At 55.6% G+C, this 25,178-nt stretch overlaps 1 protein-coding gene across 1 annotated transcript in view; it reads right to left on the bottom strand.

The window, feature by feature from the left end:
- Nucleotides 1-3,782: 3,782 nt before the first annotated feature.
- Nucleotides 3,783-25,178, bottom strand: part of LOC311529926 (myosin-6) — a 46,040-nt gene continuing 24,644 nt past the window's right edge. Inside the window, exons 13-40 of the mRNA XM_084646229.1 lie at nt 24,641-24,790; nt 23,477-23,647; nt 22,531-22,840; nt 21,944-22,017; nt 21,583-21,670; nt 20,997-21,114; nt 19,931-20,054; nt 19,694-19,830; nt 19,282-19,408; nt 18,112-18,240; nt 17,396-17,638; nt 16,794-16,970; nt 16,399-16,544; nt 16,231-16,321; nt 15,187-15,576; nt 14,420-14,546; nt 13,899-14,017; nt 13,568-13,764; nt 12,037-12,220; nt 10,856-11,021; nt 10,587-10,711; nt 8,309-8,617; nt 7,963-8,166; nt 6,660-6,785; nt 6,170-6,445; nt 5,046-5,141; nt 4,345-4,479; nt 3,783-3,923 (exon numbers count right to left, since the gene is read on the bottom strand). Of these exons, the coding sequence (XP_084502355.1) occupies nt 3,903-3,923; nt 4,345-4,479; nt 5,046-5,141; nt 6,170-6,445; nt 6,660-6,785; nt 7,963-8,166; nt 8,309-8,617; nt 10,587-10,711; nt 10,856-11,021; nt 12,037-12,220; nt 13,568-13,764; nt 13,899-14,017; nt 14,420-14,546; nt 15,187-15,576; nt 16,231-16,321; nt 16,399-16,544; nt 16,794-16,970; nt 17,396-17,638; nt 18,112-18,240; nt 19,282-19,408; nt 19,694-19,830; nt 19,931-20,054; nt 20,997-21,114; nt 21,583-21,670; nt 21,944-22,017; nt 22,531-22,840; nt 23,477-23,647; nt 24,641-24,790 (4,560 nt within the window). The 3' untranslated portion in view covers nt 3,783-3,902. The remainder of the gene's footprint in view (nt 3,924-4,344; nt 4,480-5,045; nt 5,142-6,169; nt 6,446-6,659; nt 6,786-7,962; nt 8,167-8,308; nt 8,618-10,586; nt 10,712-10,855; nt 11,022-12,036; nt 12,221-13,567; nt 13,765-13,898; nt 14,018-14,419; nt 14,547-15,186; nt 15,577-16,230; nt 16,322-16,398; nt 16,545-16,793; nt 16,971-17,395; nt 17,639-18,111; nt 18,241-19,281; nt 19,409-19,693; nt 19,831-19,930; nt 20,055-20,996; nt 21,115-21,582; nt 21,671-21,943; nt 22,018-22,530; nt 22,841-23,476; nt 23,648-24,640; nt 24,791-25,178) is intronic.

The raw sequence follows: 25,178 nt of genomic DNA, 5'->3' as shown, positions 1-25,178 counted from the left end.
AGAGAGAGAGAGCGGGGAGGGATGAAGGGGAGGGGCTGGGGGTTGGAGGGGAGAGGGAGGGGGCTGGGGGGAAGGAGGCGGGTAGGAGGGGTGGGGAAGGGCAAGGGCAAGGGAGGGAAGGGGGCAGGGGAGGGGAGGGATGAAAGGAAGGGGCTGGGGGATGGAGGGGAGAGGGAGGGGGCTGGGGGGAAGGAGGCGGGTAGGAGGGGTGGGGAAGGGGAAGGGGGCAGGGGAGGGGAGAGGGAGGGGGCTGGGGGGAAGGAGGCGGGTAGGAGGGGTGGGGAAGGGGAAGGGGGCAGGGGAGGGGAGAGGGAGGGGGCTGGGGGGAAGGAGGCGGGTAGGAGGGGTGGGGAAGGGGAAGGGGGCAGGGGAGGGGAGAGGGAGGGGGCTGGGGGGAAGGAGGAGGGTAGGAGGGGTGGGGAAGGGGAAGGGGGCAGGGGAGGGGAGAGGGAGGGGGCTGGGGGGAAGGAGGCGGGTAGGAGGGGTGGGGAAGGGGAAGGGGGCAGGGGAGGGGAGAGGGAGGGGGCTGGGGGGAAGGAGGAGGGTAGGAGGGGTGGGGAAGGGGAAGGGCAAGGGAGGGAAGGAGGGAACCGGGGGAAGCAGCGCTGGCCGGGGGTGGGGGGGAGCGAGGGCTGGGGGAAGGGAGGCGCGGAGGGGGCGGGGGGGCGGGATGGAGGGGGAGGGGGGCGAGATAGAGGCGGGATAGAAGCGGGCGGGGGGAGACGCAGCGGACGCGGCGCAGGGACCCGGCTGCTCCTGCAGCGAAGCCCCCAGCCCAGGGGAGGCAAGTACCGGACCCCCCCACACACCCGACACCCTCCGTGCCACCCCCTCCCCCCATCCTCCCGTGCCTGACCCCCCTCCCCCATATCCTCCATCCCCCACCCCTCCCGACCCCCAGGCTCATCTCCCCTCCATCCACCCGCCCCCACTCCCATCCCCCCTTTTCCCCGACACCCCGTTTTCCCTCCAGCCCGCTCACCCAGGGTGCTCTGTAGTCAACAGAGTATGGGGGCAGCATTTGGGGGTACAGTGGGCTGGGGGCATTTTGGGGGGTGTGTTCAGGAGATTTGGGGAGAAACAGAGGCAGGGGTTGGGGTTTTTTTTGGGGGGTGCAGGCAGGGCTGGGGAGGTTTGGGGGGCTGGAGATTTTGAGGGGCACAGAGGCAGGGTAAGGCTGAGGGACTTGGGGGGTACAGAGGCTGAGCTGGAGACCTTTGGTGGGCTGGAGGTTTTGGGGGCCACAGAGGCAGGGCTGGAGGGTTTGGGGGATTCTTTTTGTGGGGGTGGGGAACCTTGGGGTGATGGGGGAGGGGCTGTTCCACGTGAGGGCAGGTGTGTAGGGGGGCATCCCGTGTCTGCAGGTGTGAATGGCTGGGCAAGTGGGTGTGCAAAGCGTGCAAGGGAAACAGAGACGTGTCCCCAGAGCTCTGTGCTGGGTGTGTGGGATGAGGGGTACAAAGGGCTGAGCCCAGGGTGTTTGCACACGTGCGTGTCTCCCAGGGCCGGCAGCTCCCCGTGCGTGTGGCTGCCAGCCAGTGCGTGTGCCCAACGTCTCCCCCCGCCCACTTCTATCCCGCCTCTATCTCGCCCCCCTCCCCCTCCATCCCGCCCCCCCCCGCGCCTCCCTCCTCCCCAGGCATGGCTCTCACAATCTGCACACGTGTCAGTTTCCTGGCATTTGCACACGTGTGTCTCCCAGTGTGTGTCTCCGGCACCCCCCCGCCATCTCCTGGCCTTTGCACAGGCGCGTGCCTCCCAGTGCCCATGTCGCCCGGCCTCTGCCCTCGCCCGTCTGCTTGCGGCTGCCCCCGCCCCGTATTTTCCGGTATTTCTCCAAGCCTGCGCGACGCCCTTTAACCCGCCTCTCCCTTCTCCGCCCCCCCTACAGACGCCGCCCTGGGCTGACCCCCTCCCCCCATGTCGGACGCCTCCCGCCCCAGCCAGGCGCCCCCCTACCCTTGTGGCCTCTGCGGGGCCGAGCGGCCCTGGCTGTGGGACCTGCGCGCCCAGGCCCGCTGGCACCCCGAGGGCCGCGGCTACGGCTGCCCGACCTGCGGCAAGGCCTTGGCCCACTCCTCGGCCCGCTCCTCGGCCCGGCTCCGCCACGAGGCCGCGCACCGCGGGGAGAAGCCCTTCCGGTGCGCTGAGCGCGGCAAAGGGTTCGCCCAGGTGGCTCAGCTGGAGACCCATGGCTGGGCGCACACCGGCGAGCACCCCTCTGCGCCGTCACCTCAAGGCCCATGCTGGGGGGCGACCCCAGCCCTGCTCCCAGTGCCCCAAAGCCTTCAAGACCTCGGGGCACCGGCAGAAACACCGGTAGATTCACAGCAGGGACAGCGCGGCCGGGGGGCGGGGGCAGCGGCCGAAAAGCGAGGCGGGGCTGGGGGGCGGAGGGAGAGGTGGGAAAGAGGGTGCCCCCGCCCCGTACAGGGAGACTCGCCCCCTCCCGCTGTAGGGAATGCTCATTGGGGTGCCCTTGGAGAGGGGGTGCAGAGGCTGCGGAATGCCCCAAATGGAAAGCAAGGTGAACCCCCAAATTAAAAGCCAGCATCCCCCCCAAATTGTCACATTGCAGCCCCAAATTAAAAGCCAGGATCACCCCCAAATTGGCAGTAAGGTGCATGCCCAAGTTAAAAGCCAGGTTCACCCCCATATTTGCAAGTTGCACCTCCACATTAGAAGCCATGTTCTCCCCTCAAATTGGCAGCAAGATTCGCCCCTAAATTCAGCCGCAGATTCACCTTTTGATTGGCAAAATGTGGGTCCAAAATCAGAGCACGGCTCGCTCACCCACAGGGGACTCGGGTTCCCCCAAATGCTGACAGCAGGATTCAACCCCCAAATTGACAGGTTCACCCCAAAAAAGCAAAGTTCCTCCCCCGAACTGGCAGCCAGGTTTGCCCCAAAATGTTGCCAAAATGTACCCCCGAATTATCAGCAAGGTTCACCCCACAATTCACAGCAAGATGCACCCCCAACTTTAGAACCCCCAAACTGGCAGCAGGCTGACCATCATTTATAGAAAACACATCCCAAATTTACAGAGGACATCCCCAAATTAACAGCTCTCACCCTAAAATTTCATAGCATGGGTGACACCCAACATTCATAGGATGATTCCCTCAAGTTCACCCCAAATTTCTTAGCAGATTCACCCCCAAATTAACAGCCTGGTTCATGCCAAAATTTCACAGCATGCTCCTCCCCAGCTGTAAATAAAAGGGAAGCAGATCTTTCCCCCTTCCATAGACTCTGGGCCCCTGGGGTTCCCTCTATCCCTCCTCTCGTTGGGGGTAAGGCACCTCTCTTTTTTGAGGGGGCTGTTTGATGGGGGGGTGCATGTCTATATTTCTCTATTGTGGCCTGATGTGCTTCAGGACTGGGAATTGCCAGATCGTTGTCTCTGTACTGACATCCCCCACCCTGAACCCTGAAATGTTTATGGTGTCCCCCCACCCTGAAAAAGGACTCAGTCATCCTCCCTCATACAGTAAAATGTGGTCTGGTCCTATATACCCTATATGGGCCCTGTGTGGTTATTGGGAGCTGCAAGCAGAGTGCAACACCCCCGCTGGCCACCAGGGGGCATCTGAATAGCTGGGAGTGGCCCAGATGCCTGGGTTCTCCAGCAGGGGGCGCCCTGACATTGGTTAGGGAAGGGGGTCTGCAGAGGCCTGGACACCTGTGTTCTCCGGGGGGGGGGAGGGCCTGGTACTGGATGCGGGAGGGGTCCTTGGGTGGCAGGAATGGGGCGCTGTGACACCAGGATCAGAAGTTTTTGCTGTTCCATTTTATTAATGACTCTATATTAATGTTACATTATTAAGCCCAGTCTTGAGATGTGTGTGTGTGTGTGTCGGGGGGAGGTTCCCAGCCACGATCTGGAAAATTGGGTCCCTTCATTCCTCATCGTGGAGCTTCTGGAAGAAAAAGCAGAGAGGGAAAAGTGAGAGAGAAGGAAAGAAAGAAAGAAAAAGAGAGTGTGAGAGAAAAAAGATGGAATAACAGAGAAAAATGGAGTGATAAAGACAGATGGAGGGACAGAGAAAGACAGTGAGAAAGAAGATGGAGTTGAAAGAAAGAAAGATGGAGTGATAAGAAGGAGTGATACGGAGAGAAAGAAAGAAATATGAAGTGATAGGGAAAGAAAGGAAAAAAAGAAAGATGGAATGATAGAATAAGAAAGAAAAGGAATGAAAAACACCGAGTGATACAAAGAGAAAGGCTGAGTGATGCCCTTGGTGTGACAGGGTGGGGGTCAGGGCTGGGGTCTCTGGGTTAGGCCAGATGGACCGAGTGCTGTCCCCCCGGTTCTTCCCCCCGCCGGCCCCTGTCGCTCACCTTCCCCCCGGTGTCCCGGCTCTTGGCCCGCAGCTTGTTGACTTGAGACTCGGCGATGTCAGCCCGCTCCTCTGCCTCGTCCAGCTCGTGCTGCACCTTCCGGAACTTGGCCAGGTTGGTGTTGGCTTGTTCCTCCTGCCAGGGGAGAGAAACCGGGGTGTTACCCTGTGGAACTGCCCTCCACTGGATGTGCAGTGGGCCCTGGACTCAGCACAGGCAGGACCCTGCACCTGCCTGGGTACTGCCCTGGGGAGGAGGGGAATGTCCCTGCCTCATTGGGGGCAGAGAAAACAAATGGACTGTGTTAACGTGAGGAGCTTCCTGCTACTGGATTTGCAACAGATAAGAGCAGGAATGGGTACTAACAGGTTAGACCCAGGTACTAACAGGTTAGACCTATCCATCCTCTCAGCTGTCAACCTGTCCATCCATCCCCCTCCCCACTCAACTATCCACCCATTTATCCCTCCCTCCCATGCATCTGCCTGGCCTCTGCCCCAGTGGGAGTTAACACAGAGAACAACAACAACAAAATTAATATGTTTGCCTGTGGAACTACCAACCACTGGATACTCAGTGAACACAAGCAGGCCATGGTTTGGAGGGGGAAGGCAGGACTGGCTGGGATGAATGGCCAATGAGGGAAGGGGGAGCCTGGGCTGACTGGGCCAAGGGACTGATCCAGAGGGTCGGATACTCACCGCCTCTTCCGCCTGCCTCTTGTAGGCTTTGACCTTCATCTGGAGTTTGTCCACCAGGTCCTGGAGTCTCATCAGGTTTTTCTTATCCTCCTCGGTCTGAGGACAGAGGGGAGAGAGAGAGATGGGGATGGTGGAGGAAGCATTAGTATAACAGCATCCCTGTCACCCCTGACCTCTCTGGCTGTGGGGTATCCAATGCCATCTGGAAACCATCTAAACTCCAGGCTCCAGACCCCATCTAGAATGGAAAGGACAGCTAGAAAATGGTCCTTTTCTCTGGTTCTAGAATGGACTCTAGATCAGATGGGGGACTTATGAAGAGCCGGACGTCAGAGGGGAAGGGGTAATGTGGGGAGGGTCTAGAGTCTGATTCTAGAAGGGATGGGTGGGTGGTCGGGTGGTAGGGCCTGGCTCTAGATCAAAGGGGGGGCCAGCAAATCAGGCCTTTTAGTTCAAGTTTAAGAGCAAGAAGGCCTAGAGAATGACTCCAGACTCATATTTGTCTTCCCAGGGGGAAAGCGCCTGAGAACAAAAGATGCATTGGGGAGCTTATGGCTTGATTCTAGAAACAAGATGGATTTTAAAGCTCTGTTCTAGACCCAGAAGGCCCAGACTTGGGCTGTTCTTCACACAGAGACCTTTCCCCACTGCCCCATGGGCAAGTTCCTTCAGAATGAAAGCGACCCCATTGGGAACATGGCAGCAGGTGGGGTCTGATATTTGGTTCTAGAACCACCACAGCATTCTAGAATTTCATTCTAGAACAGGGTGCTTGGCTCGTGCTAGGCAGCGTCAGCCATCTCCATGGAAAAGCCTCTTTCAGAATGGAAGGACCCACTCCGAGTACAGTGTCTTTGGCTCTGGAACTGAGACAGCGTTGAAGAGTACCCGCTCCAGAAGAGGAGCAAAGGAATGCTCTGTGCTGCTGTCCTCCCTTCCCCCAGGAAGATGGAAAAGCACTGCAGGGGTCCTGCCCCTCAATGCTGGAACTAGGAGCAATGATCTAGAAGCAGGAGAATATCACCTGGAGAATATGTTCTACATCAGGAGAAAACCGTCTGGAGTAGGGCTTCTGGAGAAGGTTTTTTTTCTAGATTAACATACCCCCCCCAACCCCCAGGTACCTGGTAGGTGAGCTCCTTGATGCGACGCTCACACTTCCTCATGCACTTGATGCTCTCCACGTTGCGCTTCTGCTCCGACTCCAGCTCGTTCTCGAGCTCCCGGACTCGCGCCTCCAGCTTCTGCAGCTGCTTCTTGCCGCCCTTGAGAGCCAGCTGCTCGGCCTCATCCAGCCGCAGCTGCAGGTCCTTGATGGTCTGCTCCATGTTCTTCTTCATCCGCTCCAGATGGGCGCTGGTGTCTTGCTCCTTCTTCAGCTCCTCCGCCATCATCGCTGCCTGCCGGCCAGAAAGAAGAGTCATTCCCTGCCCCCTGAGCCAGCCAGTCCCCCCACCCTCGGGCCAGATCAGAGCTGGTGCCCCCTGCAGGGGATGGCCCATGCCCCAATTCCCGCCCCCCCCCCCCGAGCCAGCCTGTCCCTGCCTTGGGACCAGATTGGAGCTGGCGCCCCCTACAGGGCACAGGCCCCGTGTCCCATTCCCTCACACTCACATCGGTGATGGCTTTCTTGGCCTTCTCCTCGGCATTCCTGCACTCCTGCACGGCCTCCTCCACCTCTGTCTGCAGGTGGGACAGATCCACCTCCATCTTCTTCTTCTGGTTGATCAGGCTGGTGTTCTAGAGGAACACAAGGGGTGGGGGGTGGTCAGGATGACCAAGAAACAAGGTGTCATCCAGTTATCAAGATCTCTGTTCCCTGTTCTTTCTGGAAGAGCACCTGGAATCCACCTGGAACCAGGATCCATAGCTGCATGGGAACTGGTGGGGGAGTCTTACAGGGACAGCGAGCTGTGTTCTAGATCATGATGGAGCGCCAAGCACAGACACACACTGGGTTCTAGACCCACGCAGGGCTCCATGCTCTGCCCCCAGTTGGTTCTAAATAACAATAGGCCTAAAATATACTCATTGCATTGGGTTCTAGATAACAGTGTGCTTAATGCAGATCAATGCCCCAGGTTCACCTAGACTTCACCATGACTCATACATGGCCATTAGCTGGGCTCTAGATCACTTCATGCACAACCATAAGCCAGGTTCTAGACATCAAGAGAGCTCCACACATGAACACAAGGTGGTTTCTAGACTGAGCGTGACACTTCTGATAGTTATGCTTGGGTGACTACCTGACCAATTTCAGAGTAACAGAGTAACACATCTGATGAAGTGAGCTGTAGCTCACGAAAGCTTATGCTCTAATAAATTGGTTAGTCTCTAAGGTGCCACAAGTACTCCTTTTCTTTTTACCTGACCAATAATACTCTAGAACACTGGAGGAACTATTGACAGCAGTGAGAAGATGTTCTAGACTGGAATTAACAGAGGAGGATTGATATGCTACACCATCATGGAATAAGATTAATGCCTTGTTCTCGACTGTCACAAATGTGCGAGCCACTCAGCAGCAGTGGCCTCAATAGTCTAGATCATCATTCTAGAGAGGAAAGCCAAGGTTCTCAGACCATCTCAACTGGGGTTCAACAAATCCACACCAATGTTCTAGCTCTTGCAGCTATTCTAGAGTGAGTGGATTTCTGTGCTGGAGAAATGAGCTGGTTGCCTGCGGTATAGATCATCAACCCTGGAGAACCACAGACCCACCATCCATGCTCCCGGGCAGACAGAATTCTAGATGTGGCTGCTCTGGAGCATGACATTCTAGGTCACTCCTGCTACAGTGAACGAGCCCTCTAGATGACAGATCTCTGCAGATCAGCCCAAGGACAGGAGATTGGGTGCAAAGGGAGCTCCAAGATGGAGGAGTTAGGAGTCAGAGGGTCCCCATCTCTCTCACCTGGGTGTGGAGCAGCTGGACTCTCTCGCTGGCTTCTATCAGCTCCTGCTCGGCCAGTTTCCGGGCACGCTCTGTCTGCTCCACCACTGCCCGCAGCTCCTCCAGCTCGGCCGTCAGCAGGGAGTTCCGCCGCTCCACAATGGCAATGTTCTCCTTTAGGTCCTCATTGGCCCGGATAAAGTCATCCAGCTGCAGCTGGGAGTCCTGTGGGCACAAACATGTAGGGCTACAGGAGACCCCCCCACACCAGCCAGCATATCCGCTGTCCTGGGGCCAGGTGGGAGCTGCCCCCCCTCCCCCGCAGAGGGGAAAGGCCCCATTCCCTGCCCCCTGGAGGCCCTGTTACCTTGAGCTGGGTCTGAGCAGCCTTGAGGTGGCTCTGGGCCTCAGCTGCCATGCGGTTGGCATGGCTCAGCTGGATCTCCATCTCGTTGAGGTCGCCCTCCATCTTCTTCTTGACCCTCAGCACCTCGTTGCGGCTGCGGGTCTCGGCGTCCAGCGAGGTCTGCAGCGAATCCACCACCCGCAGGTGGTTGCGCTTGGCCTGCTCCATCTCCTCATCCTTCTCCGCCAGCTTCCGCTCAAAATCTGCCTTGAACTGGCTAAACTCCAGCTGGGCCCGCAGGATCTTCCCCTCCTCGTGCTCCAGAGAGGCCTGAGGAGTGGAAGGGGGGAAGGATGAATGAGTGAGAGAAAAGAGAGAGAGAAATTAATACATAAGGGAAGGAACGAAGAGAATTAAATGGAGATGAAAGAAAATGTAGAAATGAAAGAAAGAAAGAGATGTAGAAGTGAAAAAAGGAAGAATGCAGAAGAGGGAAAGAAAGGACAAAATAGAGACAAAGACATAAGAAGGAAATAGCATGAAATGAGACATGGAAAGGAATGAATACATGAAAGGAAGAAAGAATCAGTGAATGAAAGCAGGAATGAAACAACGGGGGAAAGAATGAGTGAAAAATGAGGTAGGGAAAGAAATAATGAACCAGCGAATGAAAAGAGGAATAAATGAAGGTGTGATGGGGTGCGCTTGCCCCGCACGGGTACTGCAAGGGTTAACTCTACTCTCTGGGCCCAGGAGGCCACGCCCCCTCGGCCCTGCTGGGCATGCTCCAGCTGGAGACTAGGTATAAAAGGGAGCAGCTCGGCTCATTGGGGGCTGACTGTGCAAGAGGGAGGTCACACGCTGCAGGCTCCAGCCAGAGCCGCAGAGACCCAGGAGGAAGCCCAAGAAGTGATGGAGCGGCTGAGAGCCGCACAGACCAAGGAGCCCGGAGATGCCAGGACCACGGCCCCGGGGACAGGCAGCTCAGGGGGACAAGACGTTGTGCCGAGTGGTGCGAGCGTGTTGTGGGCGGACTTCCACTGCCAGGGCCCTGAGCTAGGAGCCGGTGGAGCAGGGAGGGCCTGGGTCCCCCTACCTGGCCACCACCCGCCTCTAGGTGGCAACCTACTTCCCTGACTGGCCGCTAGGCCACACAGCCCTGCTGAACAGGGCAGCCCTCCTGACTCTGCTGCAAGGCCATGCGGCGCTGAGAGAGAACAGTCACAGTGACTTTTACCCCGAGTCCCACTATCCCAAACAAGGGTGCGACGAAGCTGAGGATTTCTGTCGTGTTTTACACGAATACCACGTGCACGCCTCCGTTTCCCTGCTTGCCGCATGTTTAACAAGGTGGTGGGAGAGGCTTTGTTGTTGCAGAGGGCCAGGTGTGACCTTGCCTGGCAGCTGGGGCCCCCAGACAACGGCCTGGAGATGGGGATCCCTAACAACCGATGACCTGGAGACTGGGAGGCTCAGCTCAGACGTCACAGCTGGTTCAGTGGGAGGACAAAGGGCTGAGGATGGAGGACCCCGGTGACCCAACCAGCCAGTTCCAGCCAGAGGGGAACAAAGGACGACCTGTTTACCTGGGACGGAGGACAAAGGACAGGGGAGGAGCTGTTGGGTCCAGTGATATCAGGGTCTCTGGGCTGGGGAGAGAGAGAAGCCAGAGCCCCCCTGGATGCAGGAGGGACCTAGATGTGCTGTACTGAGGGTTGCTAGGCCCGAGGGCCCAGAGAGCTTCCTATGCTGGGTTCAGACGCTCAATAAACCCTCCTGTTTTATGCCGGCTGAGAGTCGCTCAGGTCTAGAGATCAGGGGGGCATTGTTTCCTCTGGGCACGGAGTCCCCGGGGAGCCAGAGCAAGGGGACTCCCTGAGGGGGCCCAGGTGAGCGACAGGCGTGCTGAGGGCTCAGAGGTGCGGTTCCAGGAGGCAGAGGGGCTTGACCCCCGGGAGAGAGTGGGCCCCCGAGAAGGGCTGTACCGCTGAAGGAGGTTCCTCCCAGGGAGTGTATGGAGCTGGGAGAGAGCACGAGTCCTGTGAGTCTGTGACAAAGGGGTGAGCGTATGGACTCAGCCGCGAGGAGATAATGACCCTCACCCCACCCCAGGAGGGGACGGGGTGCGCTTGTCCCACGGCAGAAGGAATAAAAGAAAAAAGGGAACAGAGAGAGAAAGAATGAGCCAATGGAGAATGAAGAACTGGAAGAGCAGACAGACCGACCAACCAAGCCGGCACTGGGGGGTTCCCGGCTGACCCCCATGCGGCTCTGGGAAAGGGTCGGCCGCGCCCCTCACCTCAGCCTCCTCCAGCGCTGCCTGCAGCTCCGTCTTCTCGGCCTCCAGCTGCTTCCGCACCTTCTCCAGCTCATGCAGGTTCTTGCCTCCCTCACCCAGCTGCTCCGTCAGGTCCGAGAGCTCCTCTGCGGGGGGAGAGAGACCGGGCTAAGCAGGAGGCGGGTCATGGCTAGGGTGGGAGATTGTCCTACCCCAGCCTGGGGCCAGTGGCTGCTGTGCTGCAGGGACTGGGGGCAGGGGGTGCCGGGGAAGGGGGCGGGGAGTCTCACCCTGTAGGTTCTTGTTCTCCCTCTTGAAGGTCTCCAGATGCTCCAGCGACTCCTCGTAGGCGTTCTTCAGCTTGAAGAGCTCGGTGCTGAGCGACCGCGCCTCCTTCTGCGAGGACTCCAGCTCCGTCTGCGACTCCTCGAACTTCTGCTTCCACTCGGACAGGATCTGGGGAGATGTGGGGCATTGTGAGAGGGTCAACCCAAAAGAGGAGCCCTCTGCCCCCCCAAGATCTCTCTCCCCTTCTCTCTCTCCTCCTCCCTGTCTTTGTTCACTGCTCCTTTCTCTCTCTCTGTGGCTGTATTTAGGCTTGGAAGGATTGGCTTTTTATCAGTCAACATCAGGAACTTTGATTTTGCCGCAGACACACCCACTCATGAAAAAATATTTCTATCAATGATAACTGAAATTTGCAGACAGGCAAAGTAAGAAAAACCCAACTTGGGAAATTATTTCAGGCTATGGACTTTGTCTGATTTGCCACATGACGTTGCCAGTGTGTGTTTTAACAGTCAGAAAGCTCTAAATTTTGGTATCACAAGATGTTTGTTGCCGTTAGAAAATGACAGTCACCTGCCTTTCCCCCCCCAGCCCCAATTGTCTGACCTCGCCAGAATTTCCAGCAACATTTAAATCAATTAAAAATAAAGAAACATTAAAACTCCATCATTTTGTGGCCACTGCAAAAATTTAAATTGATTAAAAAAAGCTTAACAATAAACATCAACATTATCTGTTGAAATTATACGAAAATAAAAATAGAAAACTGCCAAATCTAGTTTTCTTTCTTTCTTTTTCTTTCTCTCGCTTTAACCTTAATTCCTATTTGTGCTATTTCATTCATTCTTTCATAAGCTTTTTTCCCTTTCTGTCATTGCTGTATTTATTTCTTCCTTGATTCTATTCATTTCATTCATTTATTGGTTCAGTTTTATTCTCTTTCTTTGCTTTATTTTATTCTTTCCTTCCTTCATTCCTTTGTTGTTTCTTTGCCCTATTTCTTTCTTTCATTGTACCCACGGCTTGCTTTTTTTCTTTGGCTCAATTTTATTATTTTCCTCCTTTGTTCCTTGACTCATTGGATTCATTCTTTCTTTGCTCTATGGCATTCCCTTCTTTCCTTTTTTCTTGTTTCTATTTCAATTATTCCTTCCTTCCTCTCTCCCCACTTCCCCAGCCCCACCTTGTCGAAGTTTCTCTGCTTCTTGTCCAGGGCGGCGGCGGCGGCATTCGACCGCTCCACATCCACCATCAGGTCCTCGATCTCGTTCTGCAGCCGGTGCTTGGTCTTCTCCAGCGATGAGCACTTGGCATTCACGGCCTCCACGGCCTCCTCCGCCTCCTGCAGCCGCTGCGCCAGCTTCTTCCTGCCACCGGGGGGTGACAGACACCATCAGCCACTGGGGAGGGGCCTAGCCCCTTTCCCTGCCCTCCGGGCTTGGAGTTACAGGGGGTTCCCAGCAGAAAATCCCTGAGACACTGGGCGGGTGTGGTGCATTGGATCCTTATGCTTGAGACCATTCTAGACAAAAAGCAACTCTGGTTGCCTGTGTAAGGCTCTCGACCATCCCAGCACGGAGCACCCCACTGTTGTGGTGTTGGCCCCCATCTCTCATCTGTTCACACCTTTCTAGACCCAATTTGGAGCAGGGCAGCTAGAATTTGCTCTGAGGTTCAAGATCAGAGGCCAAGCCACCCCATATAGGCCCCAATTGAGTGTGCAGAGGTAGGGCTGCAGGCTTGGTCTGTACCTCCCTCCCTGAGGTTCTAAAGGAAGATCTAGACCATTCTAGACCTTCCCCAGGGTGGATCTGCCGAGCCCCCTCTTTAAGATTTTAGGGCAAATGAGAGCCTGCCGGGCACAGATGAAAGAGTCCAAGAGGTTTGGCCTGGATCCCAGCACTGGTTCTCTAGATGGCCATGTAGAATGCTCTAGACCATAGCTCCATATCTGGACAGTGCTTGTGGAACAAAGCTCCAAGGGCCCATCGTTACGTGGAGATCATGGAGCCTACAAGGGTTGGGCCTGGACCTTGTACCTGATGTTCTAGACTGTTCTAGGACTGCTTTCCAGAAGAGCCACACAGATTCAACCTGTTCTTCTAGAACAAATCTCCCAGATTAAAACTTCCTGAGCACAGGTGAAAGAAGGGGTGAGGTTTCTCTGATAGTCTCTGACATTGCAGAGGATTGGTCTATACTGATCTAGAATGAACTCTAAGTTCCATAGGGTAGTCTGGCTAATTTTTCGAGAGGGGCTCCCACCTACCTTAGTGCTGGTACTGTGGGTGGAGGACATGTGGTGTGGGGGGTCTCTCTTCCAACCAACAAGCTTTTTGCTCGTCTTATATGCTGAGAGTGAAAATATAACCCGAGCCAAAAGCTTCCCTGTTAGACGAAGCAGCTGAGAACCCCATTGTCCAGGGCTGAGCAGGGGGCACTCAGCAGGAAAAAGGGGTGGGAGGGATGGAGAGCGAGAGATGAGGAAAGAAATAAGGGAGATGGGGAAGAAAAGATGTAAGAATGACGGGGGAAGGAGAGAGAAAGATTAAAAAAGAAGGAATGAAAAAACCCAAAGAATGAAAAGAAGGAAGAACAAAAGGAGAAAAGAAGGTAAGAAAATGGCAAAAAAAGCCGAGAGGCTGGGAAAAGAAGAGGAGAGCAGGAGAAGGAAAAGGCCACCCGCACCCACCACGGCTCTGCCTGGCACTCACTTGGCCTCCTCCAGCTCCTCTGTCCGCTGGATGGCGTCCGTCTCGTACTTGGTTCTCCACTGCGCCACCTCGGAGTTGGCCTTGGAGAGTGAGCGCTGCAGCTCGGCCTTCGCCTCCATCTCCTCCTCGTACTGCTCCCGCAGCAGGTCGCAGTCATGCCGGGCCGACTGCAGCGCATGGGCCAGGGCGTTCTTCGCCTGGGGCGGGGGACGAAGAGCTCTGCCGGTGCCCCTCACTCCGAACCCGCAGCCCCCTGCTAGCCCAGCCCTGGGCTCCTCAGATCTGCTGGTGCCCCTCACTCCCGACCCACAGCCCCCTGCTATCATATCACCTTGGTTTCCTCCTCCAGCTGTCTCTTTAAGTCCTCCATCTGTTGGGTGTAGGACTGTTTGCCCCGGGTCAGCTGGGAGATCAGGGCCTCCTTCTCCTCTAGCTGGCGGGACAGTTCACCTGCGGGGGGCAGAGAATAGGGTAGGGCAAAGGTTGGGTCAAGATTACAGAGATAATCGGGGTTAGTGGGACAGGGGTACAATCAGGGTTAGTGGGTGAGTGGTATAATCAGGGTTAGTGGGTCAGTGTCAGGGGTACAATCAGGGTTAGTGGGTTAGGGTCAGGGTATAATCAGGTTTAGAGGGTTAAGGTTAGGGTTATAACCAGGGTTAGTGGGTTCGGATGGTGACGGGGTTTAGGATGAGTAGTTAATTCCGGTGCTAGACCAAGGTAAAAGTTGGGGTAGGGCTAAGATTAGGGTTAGAGTTAAGATGAACATTAGGATGGGGAGACGGTGGAGCCTCAGGGGCAAGGGGAGGGGCAGGGGGCAGAGCCCCAGTGCTGTCAAGGGAGGGGCCTCACCATTCTCCGTCTGCAGTTTGGCTCTCTGGGTGCTGGTGTCATTCAGTGCTCGCTGTGTCTCCTCCAGTTTGGCCCGGTGCTCAGCCGCCTGGTCCTCTAGTGTGCGGGACAGCTTCTCCAGGCTGACCTGGGCAGGGACGGGGGAGAAGTGGGGGAACGAATGAACAAAGAATGGACCGAAAATACCCCCAAAGAGAAACCAAAAAAGAAAACAAGAAGCGAGTAAGGAATGCGTGAAAATAACCTGTAAAACCTGAAAGAATGCAAGGCTGAAAAAGAATGAATGGAAAAAGAATGAAAAAGTGAAAGTAAAAAGAAGGCATGAAAGAACTAAAGAAAAAAGAGAGAAAAAGAACAAAAGAATTAAAGAAATGAAAGAAGAAAAAAGTGAAAGGAAAAAACCCAAAGGAATTAAAGAGTGAGGGAACTGGAACAAAGGAATAGAAGAAAGGAAAATGCAAGAATGAAGAAACAATAGTTGAAATGAAAAATAACAAGAGTGACAAAGAAAAAAAGAAAGGAATGAAACAACAAAAGAATGAAAAAAGGAGAAATGAATGAAAGAAAAAGAACTAAAGAACAAAAGAAAAAAGAGAATGAAAGGAAAATGAACAAAAGACAAAAATGAAACCAAACCAAATAAAAAACTCAACAAATGAGAAAACAAAAGAAAAAAGGAAAGCAAGGAAGAAAAAGTGCTCCAAGCCTGGCCTCTTCCATCAGCCCTGGCCCCTCCCTCTCCACCCCTGGGCCTGCCCCCTGGGCACCTTGGCTTTGAGCAGCTGCTCCAGGTTGGAGCTGATGTCGTCCAGCTCCAGCTTGAGCTCGCTCTTCTCCTTCTCCAGCTTCTGCTTGACGCGCTGCAGGTTGTCGATCTGCTCGCCCAGCTCGGCCACCGAGTCGGCGTGTTTCTTGCGCAGGGTGGCGGCCGTGGCCTCGTGCTGCAGCGTGGCCTCCTCCAGGTCCCGCCGCATCTTCTGAAACTCCGCCTCCCGCTTCTTGTTCAGCTCGATCTGCACCGAGGTGGCGCCGCCCGCCTCCTCCAGCCGCTCGCTGATCTCCTCCAGCTCCCGCGACAGGTCCGAGCGCAGCTTCTCCACCTTGGCCCGGGCCGTGCGCTCCGCCTCCAGCTCTTCCTCCAGCTCCTCGATGCGCGCCTGCAGCCGGAGAGAGACCCATGGGCTTAGACAGGCCTAGAACATCTCACATTCTAGAGCAGGCAGGAACAAGTGGGTCTGGGTGTAAAGTAATACAATGACCTAATCCGCATCTAGAACACTGTGGTCTAGATCAGATTAAAAATCTGGGTTCTAGAAACAGAAGGACACAGGGTTCCTGTTCAATCTGAAGAGAGCAAAATAAAACAGTTTCCTCAGATCAATCTTGAATACCTAGTGTTCTAGACCAGAAAGGGGAATCTGGGTTCCAAAGCACAGGGAGCATGAACCTAGAATTGCAGTTCTATACCAAGTTCTAGAGTGATGTCAAAAGTACCCCATGCAGGCAGAGATCCTCTTGTTCTAGAGTGGAATAGAGGGCAATGATAGAAACAAGACACACTCTTTTATTTTAGAGATGCACAAACACAAGGTTCCAGAAGGTATATTTCCTTTCGGCTCTGGACTGGTCCTAAGATGGCCGACTAGAACCCAAGCACTCACTTATGGTAGAGCGGCACCAAAAGGGACAGTCTCTTGTCCGGGTATTGAGGTAGTCTCCTAGAACAAAAATGATGCAGCTCATTCCAGAGCAGCTTCTCCAGTTTTGGGATGGAAGTGAGGGATGTTCTAGAGCAAGAGAAAGGCACCCACCTGCAGCTCCTTCAGCTTCTTCTGGAGCTGCAGGCCCAGGGCTTGCTCATTCTCTATCTTGCTGTTCTGCTGGTTGATGTCAAACTCCTTCCTGCAAAGAGATTTAGAGAGATGAATCCCCCTCTGTGCTCCGAGCACATTGGATTGTGCAAAGAACAACCCTCTTACTTTTTCAGCTTCTCTTCCAGCTGCTGCTTGTCATTCTCCAAATCCATGATATTCTCCTGGGTCAGCTTCAAGTCCCCTTCCAGCTTCCTCTTGGCCCTCTCCAGGTCCATCCGGATCTTCTTCTCCTGCTCCAGGGAGCCCTCCAACTGAGAGAGAAAAAGGTGTGTTATTGGTAATACTTGCATCTCCGAGGCATTCCCAAACTCAGCCTGGAGGACATTCAACCCAATCCAACCAAGTTTGAGGACACCCAACCCAACCATTCAGTCCAACCCCTAGTGCCGTGCTCTGACACTGTGGTCAGCACTGACTGTGCATGGAGACCAACCCCTACTGAGTCCCCTGACCCTGCTCCCTGCGGCTAAATGCCTCCTTGGGGTCCAGGATATACTCACATCATCTGCCTGTTGCTCCAGCTTGAGTTTGGCTTTGGTCAGAGTGTTGACCTTGTCCTCCTCCACCTGCAGGTCATCCAGTGCTTGCTGATGAGCTTCCTGCAGAGACTTCTTCTCCTTGGTCAGTTTAGCTATTATCTCATCCAGACCGGCCATCTCCTCTGTCAGGTTCTTCACCTGGTGGAGAAGGAATCTGGGATGTGAAGATTCTGGGATTAACAGGCCTGGACCCAAATGCGATATCTCAGTTGGGGTCCTCACTTTTTTTCTCAACCCAACTGACCTTGTGCGAACTAAACCCAACTTAACCAGCCTTGAATTGGCTCAACCTAAACCGACCCAACCAGCCTGGAGGACAGTCAACCCAACCCAGCTCAACTCTACCAGCTTTGAAAACATTCAGCCCAGCCAGTCTGGAGGATACTCAGCCCAGCACAACCAGCCTTGAGGACATTAAACTCAACCCAAGCAACCTTGAGGACATGCAAGTCAGCCTCACCCAATCAGTCTTGAGGAGACTCAACCCAACCCAAATAGCCTTGAAGCCACTCATCCCCTCTACGTCTTCACCTTGAAGCCACTCATCCCTTCTACGTCTTCACCTTGTTCTCTGTCGCGTGTTTCTCCTTCTCCACCTTGGCCAGGGTCAGCTCCAGGTCATCAATGTCCTTCTTGAGCTCCGAGCACTCGTCCTCCAGCTTCCTCTTCTTGGCTGTCAGCTCAGCATTCATCTCCTCCTCATCCTCCATTCGCTCTGTCAGCTCCTTCACCTTGGCCTCCAGCTGGATCTTGTTCTTGATTAGCTGGTCACAGCGCTCCTCAGCATCATTCAGGTTGTCCTGCTCCTGTGAGTGGAAGGAGAGAGAGAGAGAGAGAGAGAGAATGTAAGGGACAAGGAAGTGGGGGGTTGGACCTCTTACTCCTGATCGTAGAGTTAGGGCTAGGGTCCAGCTATAGGGTCTATGGGTGTCCCATTGCTCATGGCATGGAGACCAGGGCTGAGAGCCCCCTTTTGGACTATGGGGCCTAGACAAGATTTGGTATGGAGGGTTCCCATTATGCAAAGCTGGAGGGACATGGCTCAGGGCTTCCCATTGTGAGGTGTGGGGCTCAGATGGGGTTGGGGTACCCTGTAATTCACAGATGGGGGAAGAGAAGGACTGAGGGCTGACCCATGGATTGTGGGGCTCAAAAGGGGTTCAGGGTGGGGACCCCCATCATGTACAGTCCAACCAGTCATGAGATCAATCAACCCAACCCAAAGACATGGGCCCTGGGTCGTGGGGGGATCTGGGCGAGAGGGAACCCTATCACTCACAGCCTGCACTTGCAGCTGGAGATCGTTCTTCTCCTGCAGCAGAGAGACCATCTTCTCCTCCAGCTCCTTCCTCCGGGCCTCCGACTTCTCTAGCGCCTCCTTCAGGCGCCCAAACTCTTCCTTCATGGTCTGTACAGGGGCAGGGGAAGGATTAGACCAAAAGGAACATATAGGCCAGTATTGGCCCATCTCACCCCACCTCACTACCCTGGACCAGAGCAATGAGCCCATCTAGCAGTATTTATCTATGAACCCATCCATCTGGCCACACATATATCCCCCCCTTCCTCTGTAATATCCATCCATCAGTCCACCCACACATATATCCCTCCATCCCTCCCTCTGCAAGATTCATCCATCCACCCAATCTACAGCTATGCTAAACAGTTACCGTCTTTTCCATCTCCCCTTGAGCAAAATAATTTCCACTGCCAGAGTGAAACCAGAACTGAACCCACCATCCCAGGTGAGCAGCCATCTGCATTGGGCTGCCTTCAGTTCTTTCTTCTGAGCAGCTACATTTGACCTAGAACCCAAGTAAATTCCCCAAATGGTTCCAGTTAACCTAGAAACCAGCTGAGGGTTTAGTGGCTTAGAACAAAGTTGTGTCTTGCATTTGGCCTAGCTACCAGCTCCTTTTCCTAAGTAGTTCCAGTTGACCAAGAACCCAGCTGCTGGTTGTATATGATCTAGAACACATCCCTGAAGCCAACTTCAGCTAATCCAGAACCCAGCTCCTCAAAGTGAATAGACCCAATTGAACTAGAATGCAGCTGGAGCTGCATGTGACCTAGAACCCAGATTATCAAACCAAACAGTTCCAGATGACCTAGATCACAACTACAGGCTAATTCGACCTAGAACCCAGTCCCTCATCCCAATCAGTTCAAACCAACCTAGAACCTATCTAGGGATCTAGAACCCACCAGAGGTTGTGTTAAAACAAGAACCCAAGTTTGTTGCATTAACCTAGAACCCAACTCTGCAAACGGTTCACATGACTGACTTGCATTTGACCTAGAGCCTACCTCTGTCCCTGAGCAGTCACAGCTGAGCTAGACCCCCATGCAATTGCCATGGGCCTAGCGCCGATCTCTATCTCCCAAGCTCTTCCAGATAATCCAGTTCCCCAGGCCCACTGCAGCCCCTGCTCCCACCCTTTGACCTTACCTGCATCTCCTTCTCCGTCTCAGCGCTTTTCAGGAGTGGTTTGATCTTGAAGTAGAGCTTCATCCAGGGCCAGTTCTTCACCCCCATGAAGGCCCGGATGTTCCACTGAATAACCAGCAGGGCATCCCTGCATGGTGGCAGAAAGAACCACTGAGGGTGACCCAAGCCCTGCCGAGTGTCCCCAAACCTCACAGCTCGGCGGTTGGGAGGTAGAGAGGGTGAGCCACCTGCTGGGACCCAACCAACTTGTTTCACCCAATGGCCGTGCTGATTTTGCTGCTCTGGAGGGTCCCAGATGGATGCATGTGTGGGGCTCAGACCCATCCAGTTGAGTTCTCCATGGGGTCTTCCAAGGAAGCCCCCTGCCTGGCCCCACTCAAACCGGCACAGGAAGGGCTGTGCCCCCTCTCACCTGCGCTCTAAGATCTTCTTGAACTCAATACGCATGAGCTGCCCCCGTGATTGGGCCTGGATGCGGGTGATGATCCGGGCGAGCCGCTCGTCCCGCATCTCCTCCAGCAGCCCCAGCAGCCCAGCCTTGAAGAACACCTGAGCGGGGGAGATTAGATAGATAAATAGAGAGAGGGGTGGATGGGACTAGACAGGTAGATAGAGGCTCCGCCCACCCACACGGGCTCCTCCCCTTCACCTTGGTGTGCCCGAATTTGTACTGGCTGGAGTCAATGTCAAGGGAGCCAAGCAGCTTTTCCGCACCCTTGCGGCTGTCGATGAACTGGCCCTCAGGGATGGCTGCTGGGTTCAGGATACGGTACCTGCGGGGAGGGGATCGTTAGAGACCCTGGATCTCTGAGCCCATCCTGTGAAACTGCGAGCTTCCCCTGGAGCAGTGCCCCCCTCACCCTGACGCTGCGAGCTTCCCCTGCAGCAGTGCTCCTCATCCTGACACTGCCAGCTTCCCCTGGAGCAGTGCCCCCTCACCCTGACCCTGCGAGCTTCCCCTGGAGCAGTGCCCCCTCACCCTGACACTGCCAGCTTCCCCTGGAGCAGTGCCCCCTCACCCTGACGCTGCCAGCTTCCTCTGGAGCAGTGCCCCCCTCACCCTGACGCTGCAAGCTTCCCCTGGAGCAGTGCCCCCTCACTGTGACGCTGCGAGCTTCCCCTGGAGCAGTGCCCCCTCACCCTGACCCTGCCAGCTTCCCCTGGAGCAGTGCCCCCTCACCCTGACACTGCCAGCTTCCCCTGGAGCAGTGCCCCCTCACCCTGACCCTGCCAGCTTCCCCTGGAGCAGTGTCCCCTCACCCTGACACTGCCAGCTTCCCCTGGAGCAGTGCCCCCTCACCCTGACACTGCCAGCTTCCCCTGGAGCAGTGCCCCCTCACCCTGACGCTGCCAGCTTCCCCTGCAGCTGTGCCCCTCACTCTGACCCTGCGAGCTTCCTCTGGAGCAGTGCACCCTCACCCTGACACTGCGAGCTTCCCCTGGAGCAGTGCCCCCCTCACCCTGACGCTGCCAGCTTCCTCTGGAGCAGTGCCCCCTCACTCTGACCCTGCGAGCTTCCTCTGGAGCAGTGCACCCTCACCCTGACACTGCGAGCTTCCCCTGGAGCAGTGCCCCCCTCACCCTGACGCTGCAAGATTCCCCTGGAGCAGTGCCCCCCTCACCCTGACGCTGCGAGCTTCCCCTGGAGCAGTGCCCCCTCACTGTGATGCTGCAAACTTCCCCTGCAGCAGTGCCCCGGGGGGGAGCAGACCCACCTCTGTCTGAAGTCCCCGTAGAGGATGCGGTTGGGGAAGCCCTTCCTGCAGATGCGGATGCCCTCCAGCACCCCATTACAGCGCAGCTGGTGCATCACCAGGGGGTTGTCCATCACCCCTTCGGTGGGAAGAGAGGCAGTTACCCCAGGTCAGTGATGGTCCTGCCCCTTAGGCCCATCGCTAGTCCCTTCCCCACAACCCCAGCCATGACATTTTAACCCCTCCTCTTAATCCCTTAGCCCCTCCCCTTTCTCTTAGCCCTATACATGAGAAATGAGTCCCAACCATTTGCTTCTTAGCCCTGCCCCCCTTTGTCTTTCACCTCCCATAGTCCCATCCCTTAGCCCCACCCCTTTTCCCATAGTCATTAGCCAGACTCCAATATCTTTTAACCACTCCCGGCTAGCCCTGTAGCTCCACCCCATTCTCTTAGCCCCTCCCATGCTCCTTAGCCACACCCCTTTCCTTAGCCCCACGCTTCGCCCTGTCCTTTTGTCCCTGAGCACCTCCCCTACCTCCAAGGCCCACGTTCTCTTTGCCCCTAGCCATTGGCACCACCCCTTTCCCAGAAAGCCCCACCCCTCACCTGGTGCCTTCCGCTCATTGGGGATGATGCAGCGTACAAAGTGGGGGTGGGTGGTTTTCAGATTTGCCATTAGCTTGTTCAGATTCTCCTGGGGGGGAGGGGGTGGAAGGGAAAGAGGAAGGTGGGTCAGTGCCCACGGGGGCAAGGTTAGTATCTGGTAGAGTAGGGCAATGGCCCAGGTAACCCCCACTCCAAGGAAGCCCTCATGGTGAGACACCCCCAACTCCCTTCCAGGTATTTCCCTTCCTCTCTTGTCCCCTCCCCATGGGCACCTCCCTCCCCTAATGGGAATTCTTCCCCTGTCTGGGGTTCCCCCTCCCCAGAATGCCGCCTCAGGATCAAGGGTGTCAGGGCCTCATACCCGGTGCAGTGCTGAGACCGTCTGGAAGGAGGAACCTTTCTTCTTGGCTCCCTTCCCCTTCCCCCCATCACCGCCTGCAGGGGAGAGAGCACAGGAAAGGGGGCATGAGGGGGCGGGGGTAGGTTGGGGGGTTGGGGCTGTTCTGTACCTGGCTGAGTCTCTCTCGCTTCCCATCCATCTGTCTATCCCCCATCCCTCCCTCCATCTCCCATCTATACATCCTCCTCATCCATCCCCCCATCTAGCCAATTTCCTTCCAATAAATCATCCATCCTCCCCATCCCTCCCTTCCTCCATTCATTTATCCCCTCTATCGTCCATCCATCAAACCTCCTCTTATCCATTCCTCCAGCCAACCCTACACCCATCCCTCTATCCAGCCACATTCTGTCCTTCCTTCCATCCATCGATCCATCCATTTTTCCACCCATCCAGCCAACCATACCCCATCCATCCATCCATCCTCTCCCTGTCTCTCCATTCCTCTCTCCTTCCACGCCTTCATCAATTGCTCTATCCTTCCTACCTCCTTCCACACGCTCTCCCATTCCTCCATCTCTCTCTGTCACCCTGCCTTGTTTTCTCACCACTCTCGGCCACAGCATAGTTGGCGAAGAGGAGGGCAAGGAGTTTGAGGGCGGATTTCTGGTAGAGCCCCACCACTGTCTCATTGAGCGGGTCTTTGTTCTTTTGCAGCCAGCCAGTGATGTTGTAGTCCACCGTGCCGGCGTAGTGGATGAGGGAGAAATGCGCCTCTGGCTTGCCCTTGATGTTCCGTGGCTTGCCGAAGTTCCCTGATTTGCCCAGATGGTTGTCATAGAGCTTGGCCTTAAAGGTCATGTCCGACGCCTTGGGGAACATGCACTCCTCCTCCAAGATGGACATGATGCCCATGGGCTGGTGTGGGGATGGAGAAAAGAGATGGATAGCATGAGAAAGGAAGAGAAGGATAAGAAAGGATGAGCAGAAGAGGAGAAGAGATGAATACAGTGAGGAAGGGAAAGAAGAAAAGCATATAATGAGAGAAGAAAAAGAAAAGAGAAGGGATGGATAGAATGAGAAGAAAAGAGAGAGAATAGAAAAGACAGAATGGGAAAGTAAAAGAGAGAGTTCAGTTTTAAGATTCAGAGACTGGCTACCTCAAGGAAGTGAGGAATGGGACATAGTAGAGGTCTCTTTATGCCTGACCTGGACCCAACTTGGGCCCAGGTCCACCCAAGCTGAGCCCAGGAGGGTCAAGTTGTTTTCTGACCCAACCCCGATCCTTCCCCCTGACCCTGAGTCAGCACCCCTGCCTCCTGCCCATGGGCTCGGCATGGCACCAGTGGCTGCGTGCCCCGCACCTGCCATCCGCTGCCCCCTGGGTGTGCTGTGATGCCAACCCCCCGGGCAGGAGGAGGAGAGCCAACCTGATCTGAACCCAACACTTGTAGCTGGGTCCCATCAGGCTTGGGTTGGGCTGCAGGGCTTTAGGAGATGGGTCCTTTCCCCTCTAGGGGGCGCCAGCTAGGGGGCTGTCTCAGGGGGAGGTACCTTCTCGATGAGGTCTATGCAGGCCTGCAGGTCCATGCCGAAGTCGATGAACTCCCACTCGATCCCCTCCTTCTTGTACTCCTCCTGCTCCAGCACGAACATGTGGTGGTTGAAGAACTGCTGCAGCTTCTCGTTGGTGAAGTTGATGCAGAGCTGCTCGAAGCTGTTGAACTGGGGAGGAGGTGGGGGGAGCAAGAGACGAGTGAGAACAAAAGAGTCCTCTCTGCTATGGAGAGCCCAGAGCTCAGTGGTTTTCCAACTTTTTTTCTGATGACCCAGTTGAAGAAAAGTGTTGATGCCCGTGACCCAACGGAGCTGGGGATGAGGGGTTTGGGGTGTGGGAGGGGCTCAGGGCCGGGGCAGAGGGTGGGGGCCAGGAATGAGGGGTTCAGGGTGTGACAGGGTGCTCTGGGCTGGGGCAGGGGGTTGGGGTGTGGGAGGGGGTCAAGACTCTGGGGTAGGGCTGGGGATGAGGGCTTTGGGGTGCAAGAAGGGTTCTGGGTCTGGGGGAGGCTCAGGGCTGGGGGATTGGGGTGCAGGGGGTGGGGCACGGGCTTACCTGTGATGGCTCCTGGTCAGCAGCCCAGTGCGGGGGCGGAGGCTAAGGCACCGCGGACCACGCTCTGCCCCGGAAACGGCCAGCAGCAGGCACCGCCCCCCATAGGCACCGCCTGGCCAATGGGAATGCGGAGTCGGTGCTCCTGGTGGGGGCAATGCACAGAGCTCCATGGCCCTCCCACCTAGGAGCCGTACCTGCCGCTGGCCGCTCCGGGGTGCAGTGTGGCGTCAGGACAGGTAGGGGCTAGCCTGTCTTCGCCGGCAGTGCCGCTGATGGGACTTTTAATGGCTCAGTCGGCGGTGCTGACCAAAGCCGCTGCGACCCAGAGCCTCCCGTTCCACAACCCAGTACTGGGTCATGGCCTGCAGTTTGGAAACCGCCGCCACAGAGGCATCTGGGGGAGACATACCAGAGTGTGACTCGCCTACCAGGTGGTGCTTTTCCATGGAGTCACCTAATGGAGGAAGGGAGGAACTGCACCACAGCCAGCTCTCCGTACAGCACCCCCTGCTGGGAGAGGCTGGGGCTGGAGTAGCTGGCAGCTCCCCACAGCCAATGCTCCCACCCTGCTCCCCACAGCGTCCTCTGCTGGGGGAATCACTTACATCGAAGATCTCAAAGCCAGCAATGTCCAGCACCCCGATGAAATACTGACGCGGCTGCTTCGTCTCGAGGGTGTTGTTGATCCTGGTCACCATCCAGCCGAACATCTTCTCGTACACAGACTTGGCCAGGGCTCCGATAGAGTAATACACCTGCGGGGGTCGCATGTCAGAGATAGGGAGGAGGGGTAAGCGTTTGAGGAGAAAAGAATGGGGTGAGACATGTGTGAGCTCTGGGGAGAAAAGAAAGAAAGAAAGAAAGAAAGAAAGAAAGAAAGAAAGAAAGAAAGAAAGAAAGAAAGAAAGAAAGAAAGACATGGAGGAAGGAAGGAAGAGAGGGAGGAAGGGGGAAAGGAAGGGAGACTGAAAGGAAGGAGGGGAGGAAGGAAGGGGGAAGGAGGGAAGGGAGGAAGTGGGGAAGGAAGGTAGGAGGGGAGGAAGCGGGGAAGTAAGGGAGGAAGGAAACAAGGAAGGAGGGAAGGAAGGAAGGAAGGAAGAAGGGAGGAAGGAAGGAAGGAGGGGAGGAAGGGAGGAAGGAAAG

The sequence above is a fragment of the Lepidochelys olivacea genome (genome assembly GCF_965140295.1).
Source record: "Lepidochelys olivacea isolate rLepOli2 genome assembly, chromosome: 13".
In the NCBI taxonomy this organism is placed as follows: Eukaryota; Metazoa; Chordata; order Testudines; family Cheloniidae; genus Lepidochelys; species Lepidochelys olivacea.
This window is presented reverse-complemented; position numbering and strand designations above follow the sequence as displayed.